General features: G+C 39.4%; 1 protein-coding gene across 10 annotated transcripts in view; it reads left to right on the forward strand.

The window, feature by feature from the left end:
* The window catches only part of MPDZ (multiple PDZ domain crumbs cell polarity complex component), a 144,817-nt gene that overhangs the window by 40,860 nt on the left and 77,502 nt on the right, over window positions 1–26,455 (forward strand). For 4 of the 10 annotated variants that reach the window (XM_083185932.1, XM_083185928.1, XM_083185934.1 and 1 more), the window contains 13 exons: window positions 727–813; window positions 3,002–3,087; window positions 4,217–4,363; window positions 6,404–6,565; window positions 8,198–8,287; window positions 10,092–10,277; window positions 12,271–12,480; window positions 13,823–13,939; window positions 15,109–15,264; window positions 16,757–17,095; window positions 19,088–19,208; window positions 23,852–24,050; window positions 25,301–25,342. In XM_083185932.1, coding sequence (XP_083042058.1) covers window positions 727–813; window positions 3,002–3,087; window positions 4,217–4,363; window positions 6,404–6,565; window positions 8,198–8,287; window positions 10,092–10,277; window positions 12,271–12,480; window positions 13,823–13,939; window positions 15,109–15,264; window positions 16,757–17,095; window positions 19,088–19,208; window positions 23,852–24,050; window positions 25,301–25,342 — 1,942 coding nt within the window. The remainder of the gene's footprint in view (window positions 1–726; window positions 814–3,001; window positions 3,088–4,216; window positions 4,364–6,403; window positions 6,566–8,197; window positions 8,288–10,091; window positions 10,278–12,270; window positions 12,481–13,822; window positions 13,940–15,108; window positions 15,265–16,756; window positions 17,096–19,087; window positions 19,209–23,851; window positions 24,051–25,300; window positions 25,343–26,455) is intronic. The other 6 variants (XM_083185937.1, XM_083185931.1, XM_083185935.1 and 3 more) reach the window with 4 other exon arrangements.

Raw genomic sequence — 26,455 nt, forward strand, 5'->3', positions numbered from 1 at the left:
CAGCGTTGTGTGTTGAGCGATCTGTGCTTCACTAGATCGCTCAGCACAAAGCTCCCACTGCCCTGTTTATATGGGGCATTTGTGGCCAATGGCTACTGTGCAGTAACAGAAGCAGCACAGTGCACTTCTCTAAAACTGCAAAGTGGATCATTGTGCTGCTCCAACCAGAGGGGACCCTAAGAGAGCCCCTTAATTCAGTTCTGCATAGAGGCATATACAAGCACAGTCCCTAAATGAAACACACTTACCAATAATATGTTAACTGCTATTATCAAATCAAAAGCAAATATGTTATATTTCAAAAATCTGGAATATTCTCTTAATAAACTTATATGATTGAAAAAAGTAAATCTGGAATATTATTGCATTATATATATATATATATATATATATATATATATATATATATATATATATATATATAAACATTATTTTCTTTCCTTTCTGATGATTTTGCTACTGTATTATATTATAGACTGTCCCGCTTTCTGCTCTTTAAGAATGCCAGTAGCACTTTTGAACAATGTAACCTGGCTTTTAGGGTAATTCGTTTCTGTTTTTGGGTTATGTTTTATTGTGATTACTTAAACTGTATAAAATTAATTTTTATTTTGTTTCCAATTTTACTTTTTATGACTAATAGATTAAATCCTTTTAGTCTCACTTCACAAGTTATTTGGAGCAGTGTAATTTCCCACGCACTCATCATTACTTTTATTTTTCCAGAAAACACTAAGAACCACCAGCCGCTATCCTCAATGATCAGTACCACTGTCACACATCCTGCATCAAATAGAAAAGGTGAACAAACAGGTACTAGTTGCATTCCTGTTCTATACAGACTTCATATGGGAATGCGCACTGCAGAAATCTGTCAGTGCTAGAGTGGGCCAGCTGTCCCTTAGATCTTCTTCCCTGCTATATTGTGGCATCTGACAGATACAGTTTATTTAAAGAATCTAAACTGACCCACATCTCTTTTTTGGAGCCAATTCAAAAAAAGTGCATATGCTAATATTATTTCTTTTTGATATAATATAAAGAGTAACAATATGGGTAATATGTTTTGTGTTAGTATCACCATATCATGGTTGAAAGGAGATGAAAAATAGAGAAAATATTTTCAAAAGAACCTCCGGCTATAATTGCCATTGATGGGAAACTGCAGCATTTGCACCGTATGTTCTTTTTATAGGACAGAAAAAATGGACTTAATGATAGAGGAGAATCACCAACAAATGGATGTTTTGGTTCTTTTATCTGCTTCCGATTGCAATTTTATTTTCACAATGTTTCTAAAAAGGACTTATTTTCTTTTGAAGTTCAATAAGTTTATCGACTTGTCTTTAATAAGACCTGGCATGTGCGCAGAATTGGCACGATCACACAGCAGTTCAATAACAGCAGTCATTAAGCAGGCATGGGGTCCAGACAGATCACTCTTTTTTGTTATTATGGATTAAACAAGTAAAGGTGCCCATACACTAGTATGATTTATCTTCAGATCTGGCTGGTTGGAACAAAAACATGGTTATGGATGAGTGACAGTTTGTCAGTTTTCCAGCATTTCCAAGCAAATGGTCAACTGTCATTTGCTCTCATCCATAACCATGTTTTTGTTCCAACCAGCCAGATCTGAAGATAAATCTACGTGTGTATGGCCACCTTTACTCACAGATTTAAACAACTTCCATAGGAGCTGCAGCGCTCATACAAGAGAAAACTATTACTTTACACTTAATATTCAATTTAAAAATCGAATTTAAAATCCTCACATTTTTTTATATAAATATTAAATAGAAATGTTATATTTATAATGTTTTTATTTATTTTATGCAGTAACATATTCCAAAGTACTGTACGGATGTTTACTCATATACCTATAATTTTGAGCCCGTATAGTCCCTTGTATGACCATGCATAGTGATTCCCATTATTGCGTATTTTTGTCTGAGATTTGCATCACAATTATAGCAACTAAGCAACTAAGGATCAATATTTTTTTTGTCTTGAAGGAATTTGTATAAAGTAGCAGATTAAGGACCAGATTCTCTAAGCTTCCAAAATTATAAAATGGAGAGTGATAAACAGCAAGCCAATCAGCTCCTGTCTGACATTTTTCAAACACAGCATGTGACATGGCAGGTAGGAGCTGATTGTTTATCACTCTCCATTTTATCACTTTTGAAGCTTAGAGAATCTGGCCCTTAAGCATAAAAATTAATAGCACAAGCCATAGGTCACTCATATCAGGCATCTGCTATTTTTCTCGGATTGCATAATGTGTCCTGAATTTTAAATCTTAATTCACTAATATTGGAATAATACAGCTAATTAAAATGTATATTTCAAGAAATAAATCCAAAAGTCTATGGCACACCAAACTGATATTTGGCACCATTTCAGGCAGTGGTAGAACACGTGGGTGGTGAGTCCAGGCGTAAAAATATAATTTGGGCCCCCCTCCTCCACCCCAACCAAAATTCACATTATGCAACAGCAGTGGGTGACCAGGAGCTGAAGAGTGTGACGGTGTTATGCCGGGGGAGGCAGGGTGTGACAGAGAAAAAGTGTGGGTGACAGCGGCAGCAATGGACCCGCTTATTCTTCAGGGGCCCCGGTGCACTGCATCTGCTGCACCAATGGTAGTTCTGCCTCTGAACTCAGGATAGGAGTACAGATCAGTGTAGGAGCTGGTTGGCTGGTAATTTACCACTCTCCACTTTAGCACTTTTTGAAGCTTGGTGCATCTGAATCCTGGTTCGCTGAGTAGAGATATTTGCTGTGGCTGCAGCTAGTGTTAAGTATGAGAACACATCTGTATATCTTTTGAATTATATTTAACATACACTGTGCTATGTTATCAAAGGCTGTATCACTTTGCTTTGAGTAACTATAAATGTTTGTTGCATAATAACACAGCTTCTCATGTATAAATCCCTGTAATTAGGCATTGCTCTTATGTAATCAATGATGTAAAGATATAATTTCTCTTTGCCAGAAGAAGAATGTCTCCCTATCTTAAATAATGAAGATGTTATGAGAGACAAGTGGCAGAGCATCATGGGAGCAAACTATGAAGTTGTGGTATGTTTCTTTTTATTACATATTATTGTTGTAGCTTAATTAAGCAATATTGCTCATACTGGTTTTGTCTGATGTAAATCTGATCACTTCAGTGTTTTTATTGGATCAAGTACACTGCATGGGACACTAATTGGTTTAGTGTAACTGTCAACACTTCGAATGCATGCAGTTATTGATCCTGTGTGAATGGTCGGAAGGTTTTGATGACCACTTGTGGCCAGCTTTACTATAAATCAACTGTATTATATACCTGTACATATGTGATGTTGAGCTTTGTTTAAACGAGGCACAGTGGTGTTCTGCCTTCATCTTCTGCTGGCCAGGTATGATCCAAGTTTGCAGAGGGTAGAGTAAGCAGAAACTACTGTATAGCCATCTTCAGTCTATGAGAGTGTTCACAGCAGCACAGTGGTGTATTTAGTGTGTTGATCTTGTGGGGGAGGCAGGGACCTGTTGGATGAACATGTGAATAAAAACTAAGTAGTCTCCTGTTAAGAAGAGAATAGGGAGACGTGTTATAGCAATTGTAGACTAGGTACACCACTGATAATCATGCACCCTTGTTTCCAGCATTGTTCCCAAATTTATCTGTTTTGCTGTATTATTAGTTGTACATACAGTGGCATTCTGTCAGCTTACCCTCCTGCCCCCCCTCCCCCAAGGCCTAAACCTCAGGAACCCTGACTTCCAGCTCCACATCTTAACTCTGCAGCCTGATCACCACCTGCAACCTAGCTGAACCCTCTCTGCCTGATACTGTATGTCCAGATTTAATTAGGTGCCAGATAATTGGCGTTGTACCTGTACTGTTAAAGGAGTGATCTGCGTGCATGTAGGTTTTTTGACTGACACATTTTATGATAGAATATTATTTTTATATTAGTGTTAATGTTATTCTGATTTAACAGAACTGCCGATGTGTTTTCATTTCTGTCTTTATATTTTCATTCCAGAAATTACATTTGGAATGTGCTGTTTTTTTTGTTTCTTTGTTTTTGTCAAAACACATCACATCCTTATAATGTTGCTATGGAAACATTAGCTATTACATATATTTACACAATAAAATTTGGTTCTGATATTTTTGTAAGTTTGTCATTCTGTGCATTTGATTTTTATATTTTTTCAGGTAGCTCAAGTTAACAAGTTTAGTGAAAGCAGTGGCTTAGGCATTAGCCTTGAAGCGTCTGGTGGCCACCATTTCCTGAGATCCATACTTCCAGAGGGCCCAGTTGGTCGCAGTGGAACACTCTACAGTGGGGATGAACTTCTGGAAGTAAGGCCTGGTTGTTTGCAGTTTTCATTATTAAAGATTGGGGTGTATGTACTGAGGTTTGGAGGGGGATAAAGTACCAGACAGTTTGCTCCTAACGCAATGCTACAGACTGTGTTTGAAAATGTCAGGCACTGGTTGGTTGGCAGTTTATCTCCATCAACTTATTTTCAAACATCTCTTTTCCAAGGCTTATTACAGATGAATCTTATCTCGTTGTTGCTGGCGAACCGCCAGCAGCATGGCGCCTCTATCTGGCAGACGCGCGTGCGCCCCCCACGCACGCGCGTCTCAGTATCCGGGCGGCGAGGCGGACGCAATACTGTCCGCCTCCCGCTCGAGGGGGCTGGGGGGGACCCTTCCGGCATACAGATGGCGGCGGGGCAGGGGATGGCGATGGCGACGCCATCACCTGCAAAGATGAATCCCGCTACATCTGTACATAGACCTCATTGTTCTACATCAGTGAAGTGGCCCTTGATTACCCATCATAATCTGCTGATCTGATTGTGCCTTTAATGTTGTACTCTAGCTCAAATCTTGTGCAACAATCAATATAGCTGTGTACATATGTGTAAAAACATTAAGCCACATCTGCGATTTAGCCCCAGCCTAGCATCTGTGGTATATATTGAGTGGTGTTTGGCAGAGTCAAATAAGATGCTAAATTTACACTTGTCCCTGTAGTACTGCATGGTGTATCAGGACAAATCTGTACTTTGTACAGACTTTGGGGGTTATTCTGGTTGATTTGCAAGGCTGTGAATTAGCAGCCTTGCGAGTCCACCAAACCCCGTCTTGCAAATGGTGGCTTGGTCACCACCCATTCGCAGTGTGTGTGTTCGTACGTACTGACTGCCAATGGATTTTTTACATAAACATCCATTTGCAGCCTGCGGGGGAATACCCACATCATTTGATGGTCATCGACCATCAAATGATGTGGAAGGTACACACATCTAAGGTTAATCAGAGCAATTTTAGACGTGCGTGGCCATTCTGAAGGAAGTGGGCGGGCGATTTCCATAGGAACGCCAAGGGTTTTCATGGGAACTCCCATGAAACGCTGGGTGTTACCATGGGCGGGTCTACGCCCACTACCCACCGGCCACAATGCATTTGGTGAACAATTTATTTGCCGTGTCCGCACGCACCCGGCACATGCGCATTTCATAATCATCGCACTCGCATACGAATTTGCATGCAAGCGAACGGACCAGAAAAAGGTCCTTTGTGTGTTACTACCAAATGGTCAGCACTGTGCAGGTATGATAATCTAATCAAAATCATTACATTTAGACACTAAACTTTCCTCTAAGGATCTGTAGGGGGACAGACTAATGGGAGGTATTCAATCTATGCTGATTTTTCCAACAGCCGGAAAAATTGTCACTACAATTTTAGGTTGATTTTTAAATTCAATTCAAGTGCCGATTTTCCGACTGTTGGAAAAGTCAGCATGGTCGGAAAACACCTGGATCTGCGAATTACTTGGAGATCCGCGTGTTTAAATAAAAAATGCACCCGTTTTTTGACTATTTTCTGGAGATGCAGATTAGACTTAAAAAAAGTAGACTCTTTTTCAGTGAAAAACAGTCTGAAACGGTCACATTGAATAGGGATGTCCGGATTTTTGACTACCCGAAAAATCCAGATAAGATTGAATGCCCCCATAATATGAATGCATATTTCTATTGTACTTACCTGATATGTTAGTCTCCTTGTTGATTTAATTGTGATTTGGAGGAAACCTGGTGCCCTCGTCACTTAACATGATCCACGATCTTTGTTATCCCAGATCATTAGAGAAAGGGATTCCAATTTAAGAACAAAAGTTCCCTTATTAGCAGTACAGAATGTGTAAATAAGCCTGATTAAATTGTTCTAGCACAAGGCAATGACACTACTGTATTTACTGCATTTTTGTTGAAATTAATCTGGGATAAATTATAGAAGAACATTTCCAAAAAGGAACTGTATATGATTGTGTGTAAACTATTACATACTTTGTATTAATACATAGTGGATTTTATTTTTTATAAGGTGAATGAAATCTCTCTCCTTGGTCAAAATCATAAGGACGTGATAAATATCTTGAAAGAGCTGCCGATCAGTGTAACTATGGTATGCTGTCGCCCAGCCCCTGGCATTTTCAGCACTGAAGAAAAATGCATTTCTGAACATGACATTCATCTGACTGAAAAAGTATGTGTTAAATTATAAAGTGCATTGATGATGTTCACTGCTGTATGAAGGCTATAGAATAGAAGCAGGGCTCTCCTTAGTCCAGGCATGTCCAAACTATGGCCCTCCAGCTGTTGTGAAACTACGGGTCCCATCATGCCTTACCACAGTTTTGCTATTCGTGAATGCTAAAACTATGGCAAAGCATGCTGGGATGTGTAGTTTCACAACAGCTGGAGGGCCAGAGTTTGGACATGCCTGCCTTAGTCAGTTTGTCACTGGTTTTGGATGGTAATCTGGCAGGGATACGGTCTCCAGGATGACCTCTTAAGGTCAACCTACATTAAGTCGACCACTGAGGTTTGACAGGGCTAAGGCGGACAACTGGAAAAGGTTGACATGGTTAAGGTTGACAGTTGGAGGGTTGACACAAGTATTATTTTGACAATGGAAAGGACGACCGTGAAAAGGTCAACATATGTTTTTCACTTTTTTTTTTTTTAAGCCGACATTTGGTATTTCATACCCTACCATCTGCTATGGCGCAGTGGAAGAATATAATACTGTGCTGAGTGTAGCGAGGCACCATGCCCGATGCATGGTGAGCGGACGCAGCGGTCTTAGTGTCCATGTAGGCATTCGGTGGTGGGGGTGACGTGAAAAACTCATGTCGACCTTTTTGACTGTCGACCTAATGCTTGTGTTGATTTTTTTGACCCTGTTGACCTTAGCCATGTCAACCTGTTTCAGTTGTTGACTTTAGGCCTGTCGACCTTAAGTGGTCAACCTTCATTGAATCGACCCTATGACCCATCCCCATCTGGCAGGCATTATTATACTAGTGGTGAGGGGGCTGAACCTTATTTGGCAGTAAAAAGTTGCAATTCAGTGTCACTATTGTGGAATAAAAGCAGAGCGGTCTATTTACTAGGCCTAGTAGATAGAGAAAGTGGACAGATCAACCTATCAGCTCCTAACTGCTAAAATACAGGCTGTTTTGAATAATGACAATTAGGAATTGGTTGGTTGGCACTTTATCTCCATCCACTTTCTCTGACCAAGGTTCAGTAGATAAAACCCTATGTCAGCCAATGACCTCCATCATCTTGGACTCTAGCTCATTGTTGGTCATGCAGGAATAGCAGAGATGGTCTTTGGACTGATTCACAATATAGTCATTTTTAGTGTGCTTCTTGAACCTTCAGAACTGCAATTTCGCTCTGCATGTGGGTCAGATTGCAGTATGTGTGGTCCATCACAAGACCTTCGATCTTATTACCATAATAGGTATTACACATGGCACTTCTACTAGTCTGTATAATATTGATTTCAGACGCTTATGAGTGTGAGGAATTAAGACACTGCCAGCCATATTGTTAGGCTTTTGGGGAAATGTATTTATTGAATCAACGACAATACATTGGATATATACTAGTTCACTGGTTATTGGTCAACACTTTTCTTATAAATAATCATGTTATTTGTACCAAAAGCTTACAAGGGTAATAAAACAAATGCATAAACTACTGCAATTTTTTAGCAAATGCATAAGTAGATTGTAAACTCCCTAACAGGTGAAATGACCTTGTGTTTTTATTTTTAAACAAACTAATTATACTTAAAACATGTAATCTGTTATACTGTCTATTCCAGTGTGACCATGTCGCCACTACATCTGTATCCACATTCTCAAAAATGCAAGAAGATATGCCAATACATCCTAGTTCAAGTGAAGAATCACAGGTAATGTATTTGTTTTGTGGAAGTACGGCTACAATGACTGGAAATATAGATATTTGCTGTCTTTATTAAGATAATTATCATACTAGCTACAGAATTTTAGAAAATAAATGGAAAGACCACTTTATTAATCCGTGTTGAGCAGTTTAAATGAGGTATAATTAATATTGAACCCTGCATGAGGTGTGCTTTTAGTAGTATCTATGTAATTTAATATATATATATATATATATATATATATATATATATATATATATATATATATATATATATATATATATATATATATATATATATAAAGAAAAAATTGCAGACACTCACCGGACTTGCTTGTAGCTATTTAATAACACATCACCTTTACGTGCATAACAGTGGGTACAGGTCGACGTTTCGGTCCCATGCTGGACCTTTCTCAAGACCCCCTTCCTGCTTTCTCCAGCGTGTAACTACCCCTGCCCCATGTGGACCTTAAATAGCAGTAGGTGGTGGCCAACCACTCCCCTTCATTAATTGCAGGAAGTGATGTGGTAATTTTTTGTATATAGGTTTTGTATATATATGTATGTATTAATTTGGGGTGCCTCAATATGTGGACACTGATGTGCATACAGTGGTGGCCAATAGATATTTGACCTATGGGTGCGAGGTTCTTTTAATGTATTCGATAATACACATATGAATACAATACACATAAAGAGGTATATGGAACGCAATGTACAATGGCCGTGCGTTCCAGTGACTAATGATTTGCCCGCCTCTGATTTTGGTGTGAACCGCATTTGTATATGCGGGTCATGTGGTTCTGAGAATGTTGACAGTTAATATCGCCGTACGATAACGCGATGGCCGTGCGTTCCACGTCCCCTGCGTCTGGTTGAGATTAGGTAGGCAGTGGATGATGGTGTACTTCCGCCCGGAAGTCCGGGAGATGGAACGCTCGCCGTTAAGGGATGCGTGTCACGCTGTGCGTCTGGCTGAGAAACTGGACGGCCAGTACACAGTGATGTACTTCCGCCCGGAAGTCCGGGTGGTGGAGCGCACGCTACACGAGTGCGTGTCACACGCTGAAATGGAATTAAGTTGGTTTAAGACGATCATGATGTAGATTTGGGCGATCAAGGTGATATTAAGAGTAAGGTATGTTATGGGCTATGTGCAATATTAATATAGTATGTGTTATCGCTGTGTATTATGTATTTTATGAGGATTGTTTAGAATCACATCACTTCCTGCAATTAATGAAGGGGAGTGGTTGGCCACCACCTACTGCTATTTAAGGTCCACATGGGGCAGGGGTAGTTACACGCTGGAGAAAGCAGGAAGGGGGTCTTGAGAAAGGTCCAGCATGGGACCGAAACGTCGACCTGTACCCACTGTTATGCACGTAAAGGTGATGTGTTATTAAATAGCTACAAGCAAGTCCGGTGAGTGTCTGCAATTTTTTCTTGTATGGATATGGAAGCTCCAAAATGGTGGTGACTTTCTGGCACATGGCACCCCGGCTGTTGAAGTTGATTGGAGAGTGCTATCTCTATACACATGTATATATATATATATATATATATATATATATATATATATATATATATATATATATATAAAACGATGCCTGACTATATAGTTCTCGTGCAGATTTTTAGAATGCAGAGTTAATGATAAATACTGGTTTAGACTAATATTGTTTAATGTTAAAAATTCCGTATTACTTTCATGTTGGATAAGAATGTCAAAAACAACTAGTAATCATTACATTGACCTGATTGTTGTATACATTGAAGAAGTGCCATGTAATTTTTTTTTGTTTTAGCATCATGTTGCATTTGGGGCTATTGGCTCTTCGGAGACAGATGACTTGAACGTGACAGCAGGTGACGATAGCCCAGGCATGGAAGACACACAAGGATCACCATTGGCAATGTGGGAAACTGATGTTCAAAATATTGAGCTGGAAAAGGGAAGCCTTGGACTTGGTTTTAGTATTTTAGATTATCAGGTTTGTTCTGCACTTCCTAATGCATTATTCGTTACACTCATCTCATTATTCAGTTGTTTACAAGCATGTTGCCCCCCATTTTCTTTGTGTTGTTGGGTCAGTTTTGCAGCTTGCTGGGACCTAGTGATAGTTATGAGCATGTTTAGGTTGTGACTTTAAATTCTCCATAGTCTATTCATAATTACTTGCGTACAAATGTAGGGGTTAGTGTGTCAAGCAGTGAAAAGTGTGGCGAAGTTGCCGATAGCAACCAGTCCACTTTAAGAAAGTATTTATCAAGAACATTCTATAAAATTATAGGCAGATGGGATTGGTTGCTATGGGAAACTTTTTTTGGGTACTTGTGGAGTATCACGGCTCCCATCGCATGCCATATATAGTGGCATGCGATGCGATTTTTACCGATTTTGGCAGTTTTTTGTCAAAATCGTATGCCATCGCATGCGATCGCATTGCATGCGATTTGATCGCATGCGATCACATACGATTTTGCACTGAAAAGCATCCAAATGCATTGGAATTAGTATTAAACATGTTCAATGGCCCCCAACTGGCATTTTTGAGGCTGTACCACCCCCACTATCAACGCGAACCCGAAGTGTGGCGAGCGCAGGCGGTACGCGTCCTACGACCTTTTCATACCCCCACTATCCATGTCGGCGTGGAGTTGAGAATAGAAAGTGTGGCGAGCGCAGCGAGCCACCGTGCCCGAAGCGTGGCGAGCGGATGCGGACACATGTGAAGCCCGTGAGGGGACGCGCATACCTGTGAAGGTATCCGCGTCCCCTCGCGGGGCTCGCCACGCTTCGGGCTCGGTGGCTCGCTGCGCTCGCCACACTTTCTATTCTCAACTCCATGCCGACGTGGATAGTGGGGGTATGAAAAGGTCGTAGGACACGTACCGCCGCCCCCATTTGGATGCTTTTCAGTGCAAAATCGTAAGCGATCGCATGCGATGCGATTTTTTTGCATACGATGGCCATCGTGGGAGCCGTGATACTCCACAAGTACCCTTTTTTGCACTGATCCACATTTTCACGGCTTGATACATCAGCCCCTAATTGTTTCCCAGTTTTACTGCATTAGCTTGAATTGAAGTTCAAATTGCTGCCTTGCTTCATATGCCTATGGGTGGTATGAAAAATACTTGAACCTGATTGTATTGAAGTGTTCATTCTAGCAGTTGCCATCTTTGAAAACCCATGCAGTTCCTCTTCCCTGCCTGGGGTGGTGTTGTCTGCTGTAGTGCTTCTAGCACATTGTGGTTTGTATATCAGCACTGATATGCAAACCATACCTGTGCTAGAAACACCACAGTAGACAGCAACACCCCAGGCAGGGAACAAGAACTGCATGGGTTTTCAAAGATGGCGGGTGCTAGAATTAACACTAGTTTTGTAAGAGAGCCTCTAGCTGTAGTACACTACTTGTTCCCTCATTTTGTGTAATCTTCTAGGCATTGCACTGCCATCTGTTGGCAGTGAGTGAAACTACATCTCTTTCTCTCTCACACATGCAGTTCATGTTAATCATCGCATTGTCCTAGTGCGTACTAGTTGAATTGCATTGCAACTTAGGTGCATTTTGGCAAAAAAAGATGCAGATGCAAGCAGAGATGCATGATACCTGGGGGCTTGTTTGCTTCAGGGATCTCTCGCTGAGGGTAGATGTTTGAGGACACATTTGCATGTGGTGTGCCCAAAATGTCTTCATCACTTGGTACCTTTCATGGGTGGGTTATATAACCTCTGGAATCAAAATGGCTACAACAACCCTGCTCATTGTGCCTGTCACTGATTTTTTCGTTTTCTTCTTACTGTGATACCAAGCATTTGCCTTTTTTGTTGAAAAAGAAAAGCGGTATATACACATTATTCGTGCATCATAAACTTGCGTTTATAAATAGCATAGTGTGAATGCTGTTTTTGTTGTATCTTTTGTACATGATTTTTTTTCTGCCTTGATATTGTAACATAGTAAGTGTTTCCTTTAGGATCCAATTGACCCAGCAAGCACTGTGATTGTAATCCGCTCTTTGGTGCCTGGAGGAGTTGCCGAACAAGATGGACAGCTGTTGCCCGGTGATCGACTGATGTTTGTCAATGAGATCAATTTGGAGCATGCCAGTTTAGAGCAGGCTGTCCAAGCACTTAAAGGTGCAGCCACAGGAATAGTTAACATTGGAGTTGCAAAGCCTTTGCCAGTAAGATTGTTTTAATTTTCTATATTAATTATATTGGTAATTGTCAAATGTTTTTCCATTTCTTCTACTTAATTACTTGCCTGGCTTGGTTGCATAAGATGGGATTGCACAAGGCAGATTTTCCCTTTCATGGTCGCATCTGATGCGACCAGTCAGAAAGCCAACTGTGCAGCAGCTGGGAGATAATTTTATAGCAGCTGCCACTAAAGGATGCTTTTGTTTCCAGGTACCCCCTTTCTCCACATTTTCTGCGATCTAGCTGATCAAGTAGCCCAGCAGGATCCCCCACCCCTTGGCTGCAGTCCTAGCTGCCACTGAGAAAATGTAGTTGAAGCCATCCTTAAATTGCTTTCGCCCTTCCTTTGCAGCTGCGGAGAGGAGCAGCCTTTTGGTAAAATTTAGGTTCCCAATGTTCATGCTGGTCCAATCATCAATGATCCAATATTTTACCCATCAATGTTTAGTCTTCTTTTTTTATAAAATATTTTTAAAAACCCAATGACTAAACATTGATGGCTTAATAAAATCATGATGAATATGTTTTAAATAGATGTTATTAACTTAATTCAATCTTAAACACCCCCATCAATTTACCTGGTTTTTGGAAAAAATAATTAGCCAGTTAAGTGTTCAAAAGATCACGTTATTCAATTCAGCTAATTTAAGATGCACTGGTGTATTGTGATATACTATAACTATAGTCATTTTTATGCCGTGTGTTGATACATAGGGATGTTCTACATTTTTTTGCACAATTTCTAAGCATTACCTGGCAAGGTTTCTAAAAATTTAAGGAAAATCATGAAGGAGAAACTGACTTATGAAGGAGGAGATTTTACAGTAGCCACACATTCTTCTTTCCTATGCTGTCTTTGTGATACCCACTTCCAAGTTTTTCAGTATCTAAGTTTATGGGGGGTTTTCAATCCCGTTATCGACAAGAAAAAATCTAATTTACATTCGATCTATTCAATGTCAGGTACGTTTTTCCGGCTGTAGGAGAGCCATTTATCGGCAACAAATACAGCCAACTGTCAAAAACGACAGCAGATTCGATAAGTCACCAGACAATTTTGATCATGTAGTTCCAACGTTTTAAAAATTCTAATCTGCATAGGCGAGTCTTGGACGAAAACGGCAGGGATTAAATACGAATGGCCGATATTTCCACCTGTCGGAAATAGTGTCCGGGATTGAATACCCCCTATGCAATCTAAATTGACATCTGCAAAAAAGACCTATTAATTGATACATTAAAAATATACTGAACTCTCTCATTGCATGCGCACTTTCCTTCTATTCTGTTTAACCAAGTCCAACTGGGCATTCCTTGTTTCTACAGCTGTCACCAGAGGAAGGTTATGTCTCTGCTAAGGATGACTCTGCTTTCTACACTGCACACTCATATGATGAGGAAGGGCTCAGTGATGCACCCCTTTTCCATGCTGAACTAGCTATGGTTAGTGTCAGCAACATTCGTAGGAATGATCCGTTTTAGAATTGTGGAATGATAAAATGACAATTTTCTATAAACCTAATTTACAGTTTAATATTAATCCTTGACTGTAACTGTTTTGGCATATTGTACATTAATAAATTCAGTGCCTTAACACACTTTGACATTTAAAATACTATAAACACAGTAACTTTGAGTCTTCGAAAACCAATGTTATACTGGATATACACCTGGACGATCCGCAGACCCTATTTGGTGATTGGTAAGTGCATACACACAATTTACTTCCTGGTGTGTTGTGCCTGGCCTGCCCAGTTGAGATGTCAGTCACCAGCTGTCCCTGCAGCAAATGTTCTCACAGCCAGATGCACCGGTACATCTGTAGATGGGTATGGGCCATAGGGTTGACAGCACAAAGGTCAACATACATTGGGTCTGCCACTATTTGTCGACATGCATCAAGGTCGGCATGGGGCTATGTCGACATGGGCTAAGTCAACAGTCAAAAGGTTGTCAGTTCGGCACTATTTTATTCTCCTACCATGCATTAGTGGATAGTAGGGCATGAAATACTGCTTGTCGGCACTTGTTGGATAAACAAAAATGAAAAACCCCATGTCGACCTTTTGACTGTTGACCTAGCCCATGTCCACCTAATGACCACGTCGACCGAAGCCCATGTCGACATTTTGACCTTGACGCATGTCGACCTAACAACCGTTTACCCTGTAGATATGTTGCCCATCTACATAGGCAACAGGGCTGACATGATATATCTCTGAACCATGTCGTTAACAGACTTTTCGGCTTGAGAATGAATGGCCGACATATAGTTCAGTATGTGCTCCACTTTACACTGCAGGTGGGACAAATGTAAAATGTACAGAAAGCTTTATATGATATGGGAGGAGAATTTCATGTTTAAATTTAAATTGAAGTGTAAAAATGATTCACCCCTTGCATTGCAACATGGTTTGTTCCAGATACAAAGTTGTTTGCTGTTTGCTTGCTCCTAGCTCAGAATCAGCCTCAGAATGTGTTCTGACCTGTGAAAAATACCCAACATAGTTTCTTTCCATCTACATTCTAGATCCAGAATTGTGGGGGGGGGTTCTTTAAAAACAATATCATTTTTTTAATGACTAAAACAGCTCCTTTTCCTGCCAATGTAGGTGGAAGCCACCACTGATGCTGACATGACAGGTGTTGGTAATCTGGAATCCCACTTTCTGCCCAATGATGACTCGATCCACGCTTCTTTGTTAGCCTTGCATGGCAGCGGCTGCGATGAAGAACTCCTTAATGACTTAACTAGTTACTCTATGCGGGTAAGTAGATGTCATTTGTGGTGGTGGTGGCATAAAGACGTAATGTGCAGAAGTTGCTATTACAGTTTCTGCTCCTACACTATTGTTTGGGAGTAGAACATCAAGCAGGAGTGCAAGTCCTTTTCATTAGCCACATCAGCAGAAGTAGCTTGGATAAGTAATGTTGTAGGTCTGCTTGGCCCATGATTTTATACTAATAACATTTATTTTGTTTAGTAGTCTATAGATCTATGGTCTGCCTTTTAAATACATGTGGAGAAGTATCAATAATCCATTCCTTTTACGAAAATGGCACACACGCAATAAAAGGGTCATTACAGCTTCATACATTTGCCCCAAAGTACTCACACAGTCACTACTAATATTTAGTCCAAAGCTACTCATAGGATGCCGATATAAAATAGTAGCTGCTCAATCAATATGATAATACCTCTAAGGCACAGGTAATCAAACTTGGTACTCGGGACCCCACACAGCGCATGTTTTGCAGGTCTTCTCACAGAATCAATAGTGAAATAATTAGCTCCACCTGTGGATCTTTTAAGATGTGTCAATGAGTAATGAATGCACCTGTGCACCTACCCGGGTGGGTGAGGACCTTGAGAACATCTGCTCTAAGGTATATGAAATGGATGGGGTATTCTAAACCAAGAAAAGAAAAAAAAATCCCCAGCACACCAACAAGTATCGGCAATGAGATTTAAACATGATAGTATAAAATTCAGACATCTTCGTTCCATGCCACATCAAGACTTCTCTGATACTGGTGGTACCTCATAGGATGTCTTCACTCACTCCATGATCCAATATGGAATTGCAATCCAATTGTTAATGTAAACCAAACTATTATCTGCATAAATGTTATGTCATAAACACCGACCCTACCTGTCTATTAAGTTATTAGGATAGTAACATGGAACATTGTTAAATTGGATTAAATGCTGTCTAACCCTAAAAGCTTTTATGTCAATAAGCTTACACTATAGTTATTATTTATTGCTAGATGCATGAAGAAACCAACAACTGTAGGATAGATGTATGGAGAAGTGATAAAGTGCCTGGTAAGTACTTTATCAACAGCCAATCAGCTCCTAACTGTCCCTTTTTAAACCCAGTATGATTGGCCGGTGATAAAGTACCAGACACTTTATCACTTTTCCTCTCTTATCACTGCTTCATACATCTGTTGGCAGACAAGAAGTGTACAGTTTATTTGACTTTCTCCTTGCTGCATCTTGACTTGGGCATATGTGCTATGAAGGCCCTAATGTAGTAACATTCAGGGTGCTTAAGTTATTGGCTCTGATCTAACCGTCAAACCAGGATACCTGTTGGGGTCCCTGACACAGTCTAACATGCAATTTTTATTTACTGATGCAAAACAAAAAGTGTGAGTCTATGTAGACTATTGCGAGCATAAACAAAAAATATTGTAATATAATTTATAATGATTTATATTTGTTTTTTGGATTAATGGGATTTATTTTTTAAGGATGCATCTAATGATACTGATGCCTTTCATCCTGTGTCTGAAGACAATGCTGGAAAGCTAACTTTTCAAAAGTCCGCTCCTACATCCGAACTGTGGGCTACTTCAACACCAGTTTTGGATTATAAATTACCTACGATGGACTTTTATAACCTTAATCTTGGCCAACTTGAGGATGCTAAGCAGGTAGTAATGAATAGTAGTCCTCCCTCTGAGTCAAAAGATAATATGGAATTGGGTGTTTTTCACAAGCAAATTGAATGCACATCATCTAGTTCATGGCTACAGCTAAAAACACATGCGGTGGATACCCCTGCTGAATTTCCTGCCTCTGTTTTAAAGGTGAGTAACGTTTGTAATAGGTGTGTAAAAATATCTGACAACCTACAACATTGTTATTTCTGCCACATATGTAAAATTACTTGTCATAACATGAACAAAAAAAATATCTATCTATCTAATATATATTGTATGCCTCCTAACAGGATGTAAAGAAAAATAAAAGTACATGGATTACAATGTCTTTGGACAGGGGGTGGAGGGGTTCAGCCTTACCTTTGGTTCTCTCAAGCCCCATACATACTAGAAGATGAGAAATGAAACTATATCGCTCCAAAGGGCCTTCTGAGCAGTCTAGTGTGTACACTTTATATAGTTAACGATGGGTGCTCCCACGCATAGTTAACCCCCCACACACACACTCACACCCATCTACTGAACATGCAGGTCGACTTTGGCGTTATAGTCAATGACCCATATGTTCAGTGGGTCTGTGTTACGTATAGTATATAGTTAACTATATCCACAGTGCCCCTAGTTGTCTTGTGTATGGGGCTTTAGTTGGCCTGGGCCTCCCATACTTGTTAATGTTTTATGTTCCTTTCTTTTATTGTTGTTGTTGTTGTTCTTCTTCTTTTTATTGCAGATTTATTGCTTGGGTATGCTCAGTTGCTTTATTGCTTCCCACCTTTAAGCCATGTCACTTTGTACACTCCAATGCCTATCGCACTTCAATTCTTTCAACCAAGTCTGCCCAATTTCATTCTACTCCACCTCTTTCGATAAACCATATACTACCCCTTTGACCATAGACATTCTTGTCACCCCACCCCAATATCTTTATTTACTTCACTTTCTTTTTCCACTATTTTTTCTCTTCTCTTCTACCCTACCTACACCTAAGCACACACGCTTCTAACTCTCTTTTCTGTGAAACTCTATTTTGGTTCTTCCCAACCTCCTGAGGTATCTTTTATCAAACGCCTGCCTAGACCTCACTGTCCTAACTAATTAGGCCCCCTATTCTTACATAATTTAGACAAGATATGTTATGGCATTCTTCTCTTGGGGAGGTGACTTTACTATTGTACTCGTTCACACCCTCCCCACTGGTGTCTCTGTCCTCTACTCAATTCTAGGCACCTTAACAGACACTCTCTTTCAATGTCCATCTTATTCTCTCGAAGCCCCTTACCTCTCTCCACGATATCTTTGGGAAGCTGTTAGAGTTTGGCACAGTTTTTGATTATAAAAAGCCAAGGCCTTAACACTTCCTCTGCCTGACTTGCTTATAAAAGGTACTAAAACTCTGCTTTGACTTTTAATGGATCAACTGAAATACCTGGGCATCTGCATAGTTGAGCAAATCTTCTAGTAATACAAAGTCACTAAAGGTGCCCACACACGCATCGATCCCGGCGGTGCGATGCTATACGATGGGGTGCGCGCTCCCGCGGCACCTCATCGCACAGTACAAAAAGTATGTGCTGCACACACTTTTTGTACTAGCTTTTTCTAGCATAGCATCGCATCGCATGCACATCGTATGCACAAGGCATACGATGCAATGCTATGTGTGCTAGTTAAGCCCACAACGCATGCCGGGATCGGTGCGTGTGTGGGCACCTTTACAGTACCTTCCACGTATTGCCCAAGTAGAATGCAACCTTTAGGTTTGGCATAAATATTGTATTTCTCGGATAGTTTGTGTTAATGTGATATAAAATGAGCATTCTTCTGAGACTTTGTATCTGTTCCAGATGCTTCTCTTAACCGTATCTATCGTGTTTCATGTTTCACTTCGACTCACAAGATGCTACATATATTACTGTATTAAGTGTTTGCTGTTTTAAACCTGCCACTGTCAGGATCCCTGGCTTATCAGACTTTTGTAGATACTATGATGCTACGTCAGCCAAATACTGGCCTGGTACACCTCACCATTAGAGTTTTAATGTGCCTATTCTTTTGACATGTTTTTTTATTACATTATGCCTGTAAACAATCCAGTGTCATATATAACAACAACAAAAAAACATTCCTTTATAATAATAGGCTGATGGATATTCATCTGGAAAACAATACTTTGAAACTGGTGAGGAATGTGCAACTAAACCTTTATTGAGAAGCAAATTTGAAAAAACAATTACCGTTACTAGAGGCAACTGCAGCTTAGGTAAGGAAAATAAATACTGTCCTCATTTGTCTATTGTGCTGCTACATATATATGTATGTATGTGTGTGTGTGTGTGTGTGTGTGTGTGTGTGTGTGTATGTATGTATGTATGTGTGTGCATTTGTGTGTTTTATTTGTGAAGCAGTAAGGCTTGTAATACCCCTTATTCTGTATAGTTGAAGTGATTTACATAGTAAATAACTGTGGTCTTTTCTCTCTTTTTAATGTTGTAAAATAATACCAATAACACAGCAGTGATTTCCAGGCAAAGCCTTCCCTAGGCTCAACTAAATACATTTAGCCAGATACACTCCACCCACTGCAAGATTCTCCAGAGATAGAGTAGATGTGTCTAGAAATTCATAATTGTAGTGTTGTGCCTTACATATACTGGGTTATGTTAAATTTCCTTTTATGCAGTTTGAATGTTTTCTTAATGCTAGTTTAACTATTAACCAATGTACATCTTGCTCATAGCGACAACTGTAACTAAGCATCTTCGAACCATGACTGTTTATATATGCAGTGATTGCTGTGGAACAGTGTCCAATTATCCAGTACACGTGGTAAATCAAAGACACTGGCAGATGTTTTACTGGTTTAGCAGCTATGTTAATAATCAATGGTTAGAGTAGTTTGTAATTTGTTCCTTCACCCCCTATGTTTTATAACATTTCATGTTAAACCAAAGATGTATTTTATTACTGATAAATGTCAATTTAGTGTGAAGCAATAATATATAAGTATGTTTAACACTGAATAGGTACATCCTGCAATTATTCTACAGGATGCAGAATGTAGTGCTGAGCGACAGCCAATGTCATAATCAATGCACATAAAGAATCTGCTAGTACGCTCTTCTTTCTACTAATAACAGCTACCTAACTCATTTAATGAGCCATATGCAGTTTCACTCTTCTGTCGGTGTGTGCTTATACTCTACATGCATGGCATAATCTGTGAGACAAGAATGTACTTCTGTTATATTTGTCTGCCTTTAGTCTTTAAGCATGGGATAATACTGACATTTTGTAGTTCTTTACCTAGCCAACATACTGTAGGTGTTTCATTTTCAACATATCTTATAGAGGTCAAAATGGCACATTATATGCGCCATTTATCTATGTGTATTAAAAAAGCAGAGACCATCTATTTTCATGGCAAAGCTCCATTTGATATGGGCTTATATGTTTTATATTTGTGTAATACCTGTTTAAAACACCTAAACTAATAAGATCTTTCACTATGGTGATCCTGTTTAACACGCAACAGGTCTTTAAGAGTTAAACGTAGTTCACATTTTTATAAAATGGGAATCTCATTTTTATTAAATAGTATTTTAACAATACATAAGGTGGCAGGGCTGCCATCAAAAATTGTGGGGCCAAGGACTGACAAAATAGGCAGCACCTCCCTTCCCCTTGTTGAACCCCTGGCATGCCTGGTGAGACCTCCAGTTTCCGCAGCACTGGCTGCATTACTTAACCTCTATATTGCGCCAAGTGAAATTATGACAAATTCTACTTGACAGGCTCCAGTCATGTGCCCTCTTTCTGTCTGGGCTTCGGACTGGGGTCTCCTCCCCACAGATCCCCCTGATGGATGTCCTGTTATTCAGTCTGTGCTGTTTGCAGTAATTCTGTGCGTTTTCGCCCACTTTTGATTACATTTTTGCCCACGCCATTTCACTTTTTGTTGTTGAATCGGCATGGGCGAAAAACAGACCCAAAAATGGGCATGATTTCATCAAAACACGTGCGTCTATGGCAAATTTGACGATCCATGTGGTTTTCGTCTATGCAGGACTTTTTGCCAAGGTGAAAAAGCATCACAGCGATTGAATAGGGGGAATCAAATTCACCCTGTAAGTAGGTGAAGTTTCACGATTTTTATTTATTATTTTCTTTGCCTGGCGAAGAATCCAGCATCGATTTAATAGCATCATTGCTGTCTTTCTTCATTAATGTTACTTTACACTGGTTTTACCTTGGCTCCAGCAGACGAGCATCTTCCCCCATTCTTTCAAAGTCCTCCATGTGACGGCTGTTATTCTGTCATTAAAAAAAATGCATTCATTCCATTTATAAACTGTATTCTGGAGCGACCCACATTTATAAACAGCTGTTTGAAGATGGTGGCCATATTAGTGTTCATTTTAGCACCCTGCATCTTTCAAAACCCATGCATTTCCTCTTCCCTGCCTACGGTGTCTCTCTCTCTGCTGTGTAGCTTCCAGCACAGTGTGGTCTGTTTTTCAGGACTGATATGCAGGCCAAACTGGTGCTAGAAGCACCACATCTGAGAGCAACACCCCACACAGAAAAGAGTAACTGCACATGTTTTGAAAGATGCAGGGTGCTTGAATTAACAACACTATATATAACAGTTGCTGTACCCCAACAGTCAGTGTCCTGAAAACCAGTCAAGGTTTCATGTTTCTATTGTGGAGAACACAACACTTCCAGATAGAGAGAAAACCTGTTAAGAGTTTCTATTACATAATTTTCACATTGGCTTTTATAAGAGCTGATTTAAAAAGATACATTTACATTTTAGTTGTTTCTCCTTTATATACAAATAACAAAATATTGTATTATAGTTTGCATATTTGGTATCCATAAAAATGATTTAATTAAAGTGTGGAATAAAAACATTTGTCCTTTTTCATGCATATTAACAATAGCGCAACCTTTTTTTTCCCAACTTTTTTCAGTTTTCCTGTATATTACACTTAAGCTACACATATATTTACTGTATTTAAATACACTTCTAAAAAGACATCCTCTACTTTTTCCCATATAATCCTATTCAATACAACAAAAAATAAATCTAAAGGTTTTCTAATGCCACGTTCACACTTCCAGCGAGAGCAACCCAGCTTTTATGCAGAGGACTGCAGTGCTGGACCCCCATTCTTAATTCTAGGCAAATTTCTGGGTGAAGCAGTTTTACCTGGTAATTTGACTTTCAACAAGGTTCTTTTTGTAGTGGGAGTGGGTGAACCCATGTTGAAAGTCAAATGAACGGGTCAACGTGCTTGACCCAATAATTTGCTTGGAAGTGTGAATGTGGTAGAAGTAAATCCAACACATCTCAATACATGAAATTGGTTTGGTCATTGAGGTTCAAAATACTTCATCATTAAGGGTTAAGAAAAACATTAATTGTACCCAAACATCTACTTCTGCCTTAAAAATGGTATAGATCATTGGGTCGACATGCATTGGGTCGACCACAGAAATAGGCCAATATGGCTAAGATCAACAGGGTTTGGAAGGTCAACACAAGCCATAGTCCGACAATGGCTAGGTCGACAGTCCCAAGGTCAACATGAGTTTTTCACGTTTTAGTCCCGAATGTCGACAAGGATATTGTCAAAGTGTACCACATTTTCTCGCATGGCAACCTGTGCACGCCATGATTTGCGCACTGTGCCTTACTATGCTCCTCACACTGTTCTATTTACTCTCCACACCCTAGTGGATGTTACGGCATGAAATACCGCCTTTTGGCACTTGTCGGCTCAAAAAAATGTGAAAACCTCATGTTGACCTTTTGAATTTCAACTGAACGATTGCGTTGACATTCCAACTCGTTGACCTTAGCCATGTCGCTCTATTACATGTATCAACCTAAGCCAAGTTGAACTTCACTGGTCAACCTAATGACCCTATACCCTTAAAAATATTTACCATTATTAAGTCACTTTGGAGCTCTGTATTTTATACAGGGCAAGGAACTTCTCTCTGACATTTTTATTTTTTACGGTAAGGAGTATTACTGTACAGTAGGGTATGCTGGCAAGGGAGGGCGAGAAAACATACAGTATGTAATAAGCAAATAACTTAATTATCTGCAGGTCATTTTTTATATTATACTTAATCAAAAAACTTAATTTGCTCAACTGTCTGATATGTTGCAACATTTTTACAAAATCATTCATCTGTCTCTCTATATACTTTGATACTTAACAATAATACGTTTAAATAGGTTTCCACCAAGAGTCTGCATTATATTTTTTTAGTACAACAGAATGCTATATGTCAGCATGTCTAATAAACAAATACAAATGCCCCAGACGTGTTCTGAGGTTGTTTTAGTGTCTGATATTTTCTATACAGCTCTCGTAGAATCATAATGCATCGGCATGGGACCCATACACCTGAGATTGATTTCCCTATCCCCATCGCAACATGTTGGAAATGACAGATTCCTCGATCTCATCCCAAAAACCTGGATTGGCAAATCAGGGATTTTTAGCAAGCTACTTTTCCCCCAGGTCACCATTATTGGTTTTGACCATCAGATCTGCAGTGGGGAGTTGCCTTGCTGATGTATGGACCACACTAAAGCTGGCCATACCTTCTACAGATCGATTGTCAGATCGGGCTGGTTGGAACAAAAACCTGGTAATGTATGAGAGTAAATGACAGTTGACCATTTAGATATTACCAGGTGTTTGTTCCAACCAGCCAGATCTGACAATCTGTAGATGTATGGCCAGCTTTTAACTTCCTCTTTGAGCAGTTCTGTTATTTAATTATCAGAAGCTATTCTGCATAATAATCATCTAGAGAAGACTCTTTCATGTGCAAATATCAACTATGATCACTTATTTCTTGTCTTTTCTTAACATTGTATAGGTATGACAGTAAGTGCCAATAAAGATGGATCAGGAATGATTGTCCGCAGCGTTATAAATGGAGGTTCCATAAGTCGGGATGGGCGAATACACGTAGGAGACTGTATATTGGCTATCAATAATGAATCCACAGCAAACCTAACCAATACCCAGGCACGTGCTATGCTTCGGAGACATTCATTGCTTGGACCTGACCTAAGGTTAGCTTGATGAAAGTAAGAGTAGGGATTTCATTTCCAGTAAGCTTGAAGTATTGTATTCACAAGTGTATGCACAGAACATTGGGGGTTATTCTGGTTCACTACTTATGGCAAATTCCTTCTCAAATGGACAAAACCATGTGCACTGCAGGGGGGCAGATGTAAAATGTACAGAGAGTGTTAGATTTGGGTGAATTATTTTGTTTCTGTGCAGGGAAAATACTGGCTGCTTTATTTTTACACTGCACTATAGATCTCACTTTGAAGTAAAACCCTGCCCAAATCTGTCTGACAAGTAACATCTACCCCACCTGCAGTGCACATGGTTTTGTCCATTTAAGATGGAATTTGCCAGAAGGAGTGAACCAGAATAATCCCCATTATGCTTTGCATTATGTGTTCTGGTCATAAAACATCTAATATAAGCTAAATGAAAGAATGCACTGCAGAATTTTGGTTTGCAGTGTGCAATGCACAAAACATGCCTGCATTACATTAAGTACTATACACCTAAACGTCTACAAGATATTGTTTTACTGTATTCATTTTTTTTTATTTTTTTTTATTTCAAGCTATATGGAAAGGAAAATAACCTGACAACATTATAGTGGTGCCCTCTTTAGTTGTTACAGGGAATAAAGTGTGAATGGGGAAACTTCCAAGATGAACATATTGGCATTTCTGTTGAACGAGTACCCCACCACCACCCCTCCCTGAAAGGATGGTCTGATTTCAGTTTCACAAGCTTTAAAACAGCTGGCCGGGGTTGCAGGTTTGCATTATTTTGCTCTGAGAACCAGCTGTGCGGCCACTCGCAGAATGCATGTCGTCCTACTTCGCCATCCACCTTGCCAGAAGCTTCTGCTATCTGCGCTCTAATAAGAGCCAGAGCTTTGCATACTGCAGCAGCTGTTTGCAACATCTGTCAAATAATTACCAGTTTGAAATAGAATTCACCTGCCCTCACCTAACGCATAAATTCCTGATCAAGGGAAAGGAAGACGGATGGCAGTAACATTTTCCCATCCTTGTTGATAATCACAGCTATAGACAAAGAAAGAGCAGATGCTTTCTGGGGGAGGTGTTGATGAAAGAGAGAGAGAGTTAAAAAATAAAAATAAAAAAAACCCAGAACCTAGAATTGCACATACTTTTATCTACATATGTATGCTTAACGCACACACAGCGAGGCTTTGGCATTTGTTAACACTATTGTAAAAAGATGCTGCATCATATGCTTCCCATTCTAGATCTTCTCCTGCACCTGCCGATGATCAGGCCCCATTTTATGTGTGAGTATCGGTGATTCAAAAGCTCTGCATGGTTTATCTATCTACTGTACAGTCGCTTTCTTACTTTATGTTCATTTGAGTGATCCAGAAACAGACCACTTTAATTTTTAGAGTTTTACCAATTTATAATTGTTCTATCTTAAGCATGTGTACTTCATGAGCAAACATTACTAGTCGTCCCTGTTTCTGGATCTGAACTAACTGATCTGTATTAACCTGACACTTTTGTTTTACTTTCACAGACTTTTCTTGGTTAAAATACTGTAGGAGTATTACATAAGAGGGTCTAGAACGCCCTGCATTGTGTAATGCCCAAATTAATCCTTTTCTGTTCTTGTGCTGCACTTCACATCTGCATTGCATGTTCCATTTGTATGGCTGTGTGGGTTCTGCATGTACAATTGCCCAATTTTATCTTTCATAACCTCTTACTCCCCACCGTAAACTGTTTTCCTTTAAGAAAGCAGTGATTGCATTCCACGTTGAGTAGTTGCAGCTGGAGCGAAGTAAATGCAGCATTGATTTGCGAAAGGGAAAATGAAAGACCTTGATGTTGCTTGAATTTTTCTTCATTGTAATTCTCTAGGTCAGAGCAAATCACCTACTGTGTCTCACCTTATTCCCAGCCAAGCCAAACTGGCTTTGTTTTTCTTTGGCCTTTTTTCTTTTTCTTTTTTTTTTTTCATTATAAGTCTACAACAGTTAGAGGGATTAGCTCATTTTAATCCTTGTATTTTCTATGTCATAGAAGTATAATGCGCTATTTATGATTTGGGGCACAATATCTTAAGCATCATTTAATACAACACTACTATCAGCATACATATACAAGTGTGTGTATAATATATATATATATATATATATATATATATATATATATATATATATATATATATATATATATATATATATATATATATATATATATATATATATATATATATATATATATAAATTATATGGGGGAGGTATTTATTAAAGCTTGCAAAGAGATAAAACCGAGAGAGAGAAAGTACCAACCAATCCACTCCTGTCATTTACAAACACTGGGGAAGATGTATTAAGCCTGGTGAAGAGTTAAAGGTGATAACGCACCAGCCAATCAACTCCTAA

The sequence above is a fragment of the Crinia signifera genome, chromosome 1 (genome assembly GCF_055691185.1).
Source record: "Crinia signifera chromosome 1, ASM5569118v1, whole genome shotgun sequence".
Classification (NCBI taxonomy): domain Eukaryota; kingdom Metazoa; phylum Chordata; class Amphibia; order Anura; family Myobatrachidae; genus Crinia; species Crinia signifera.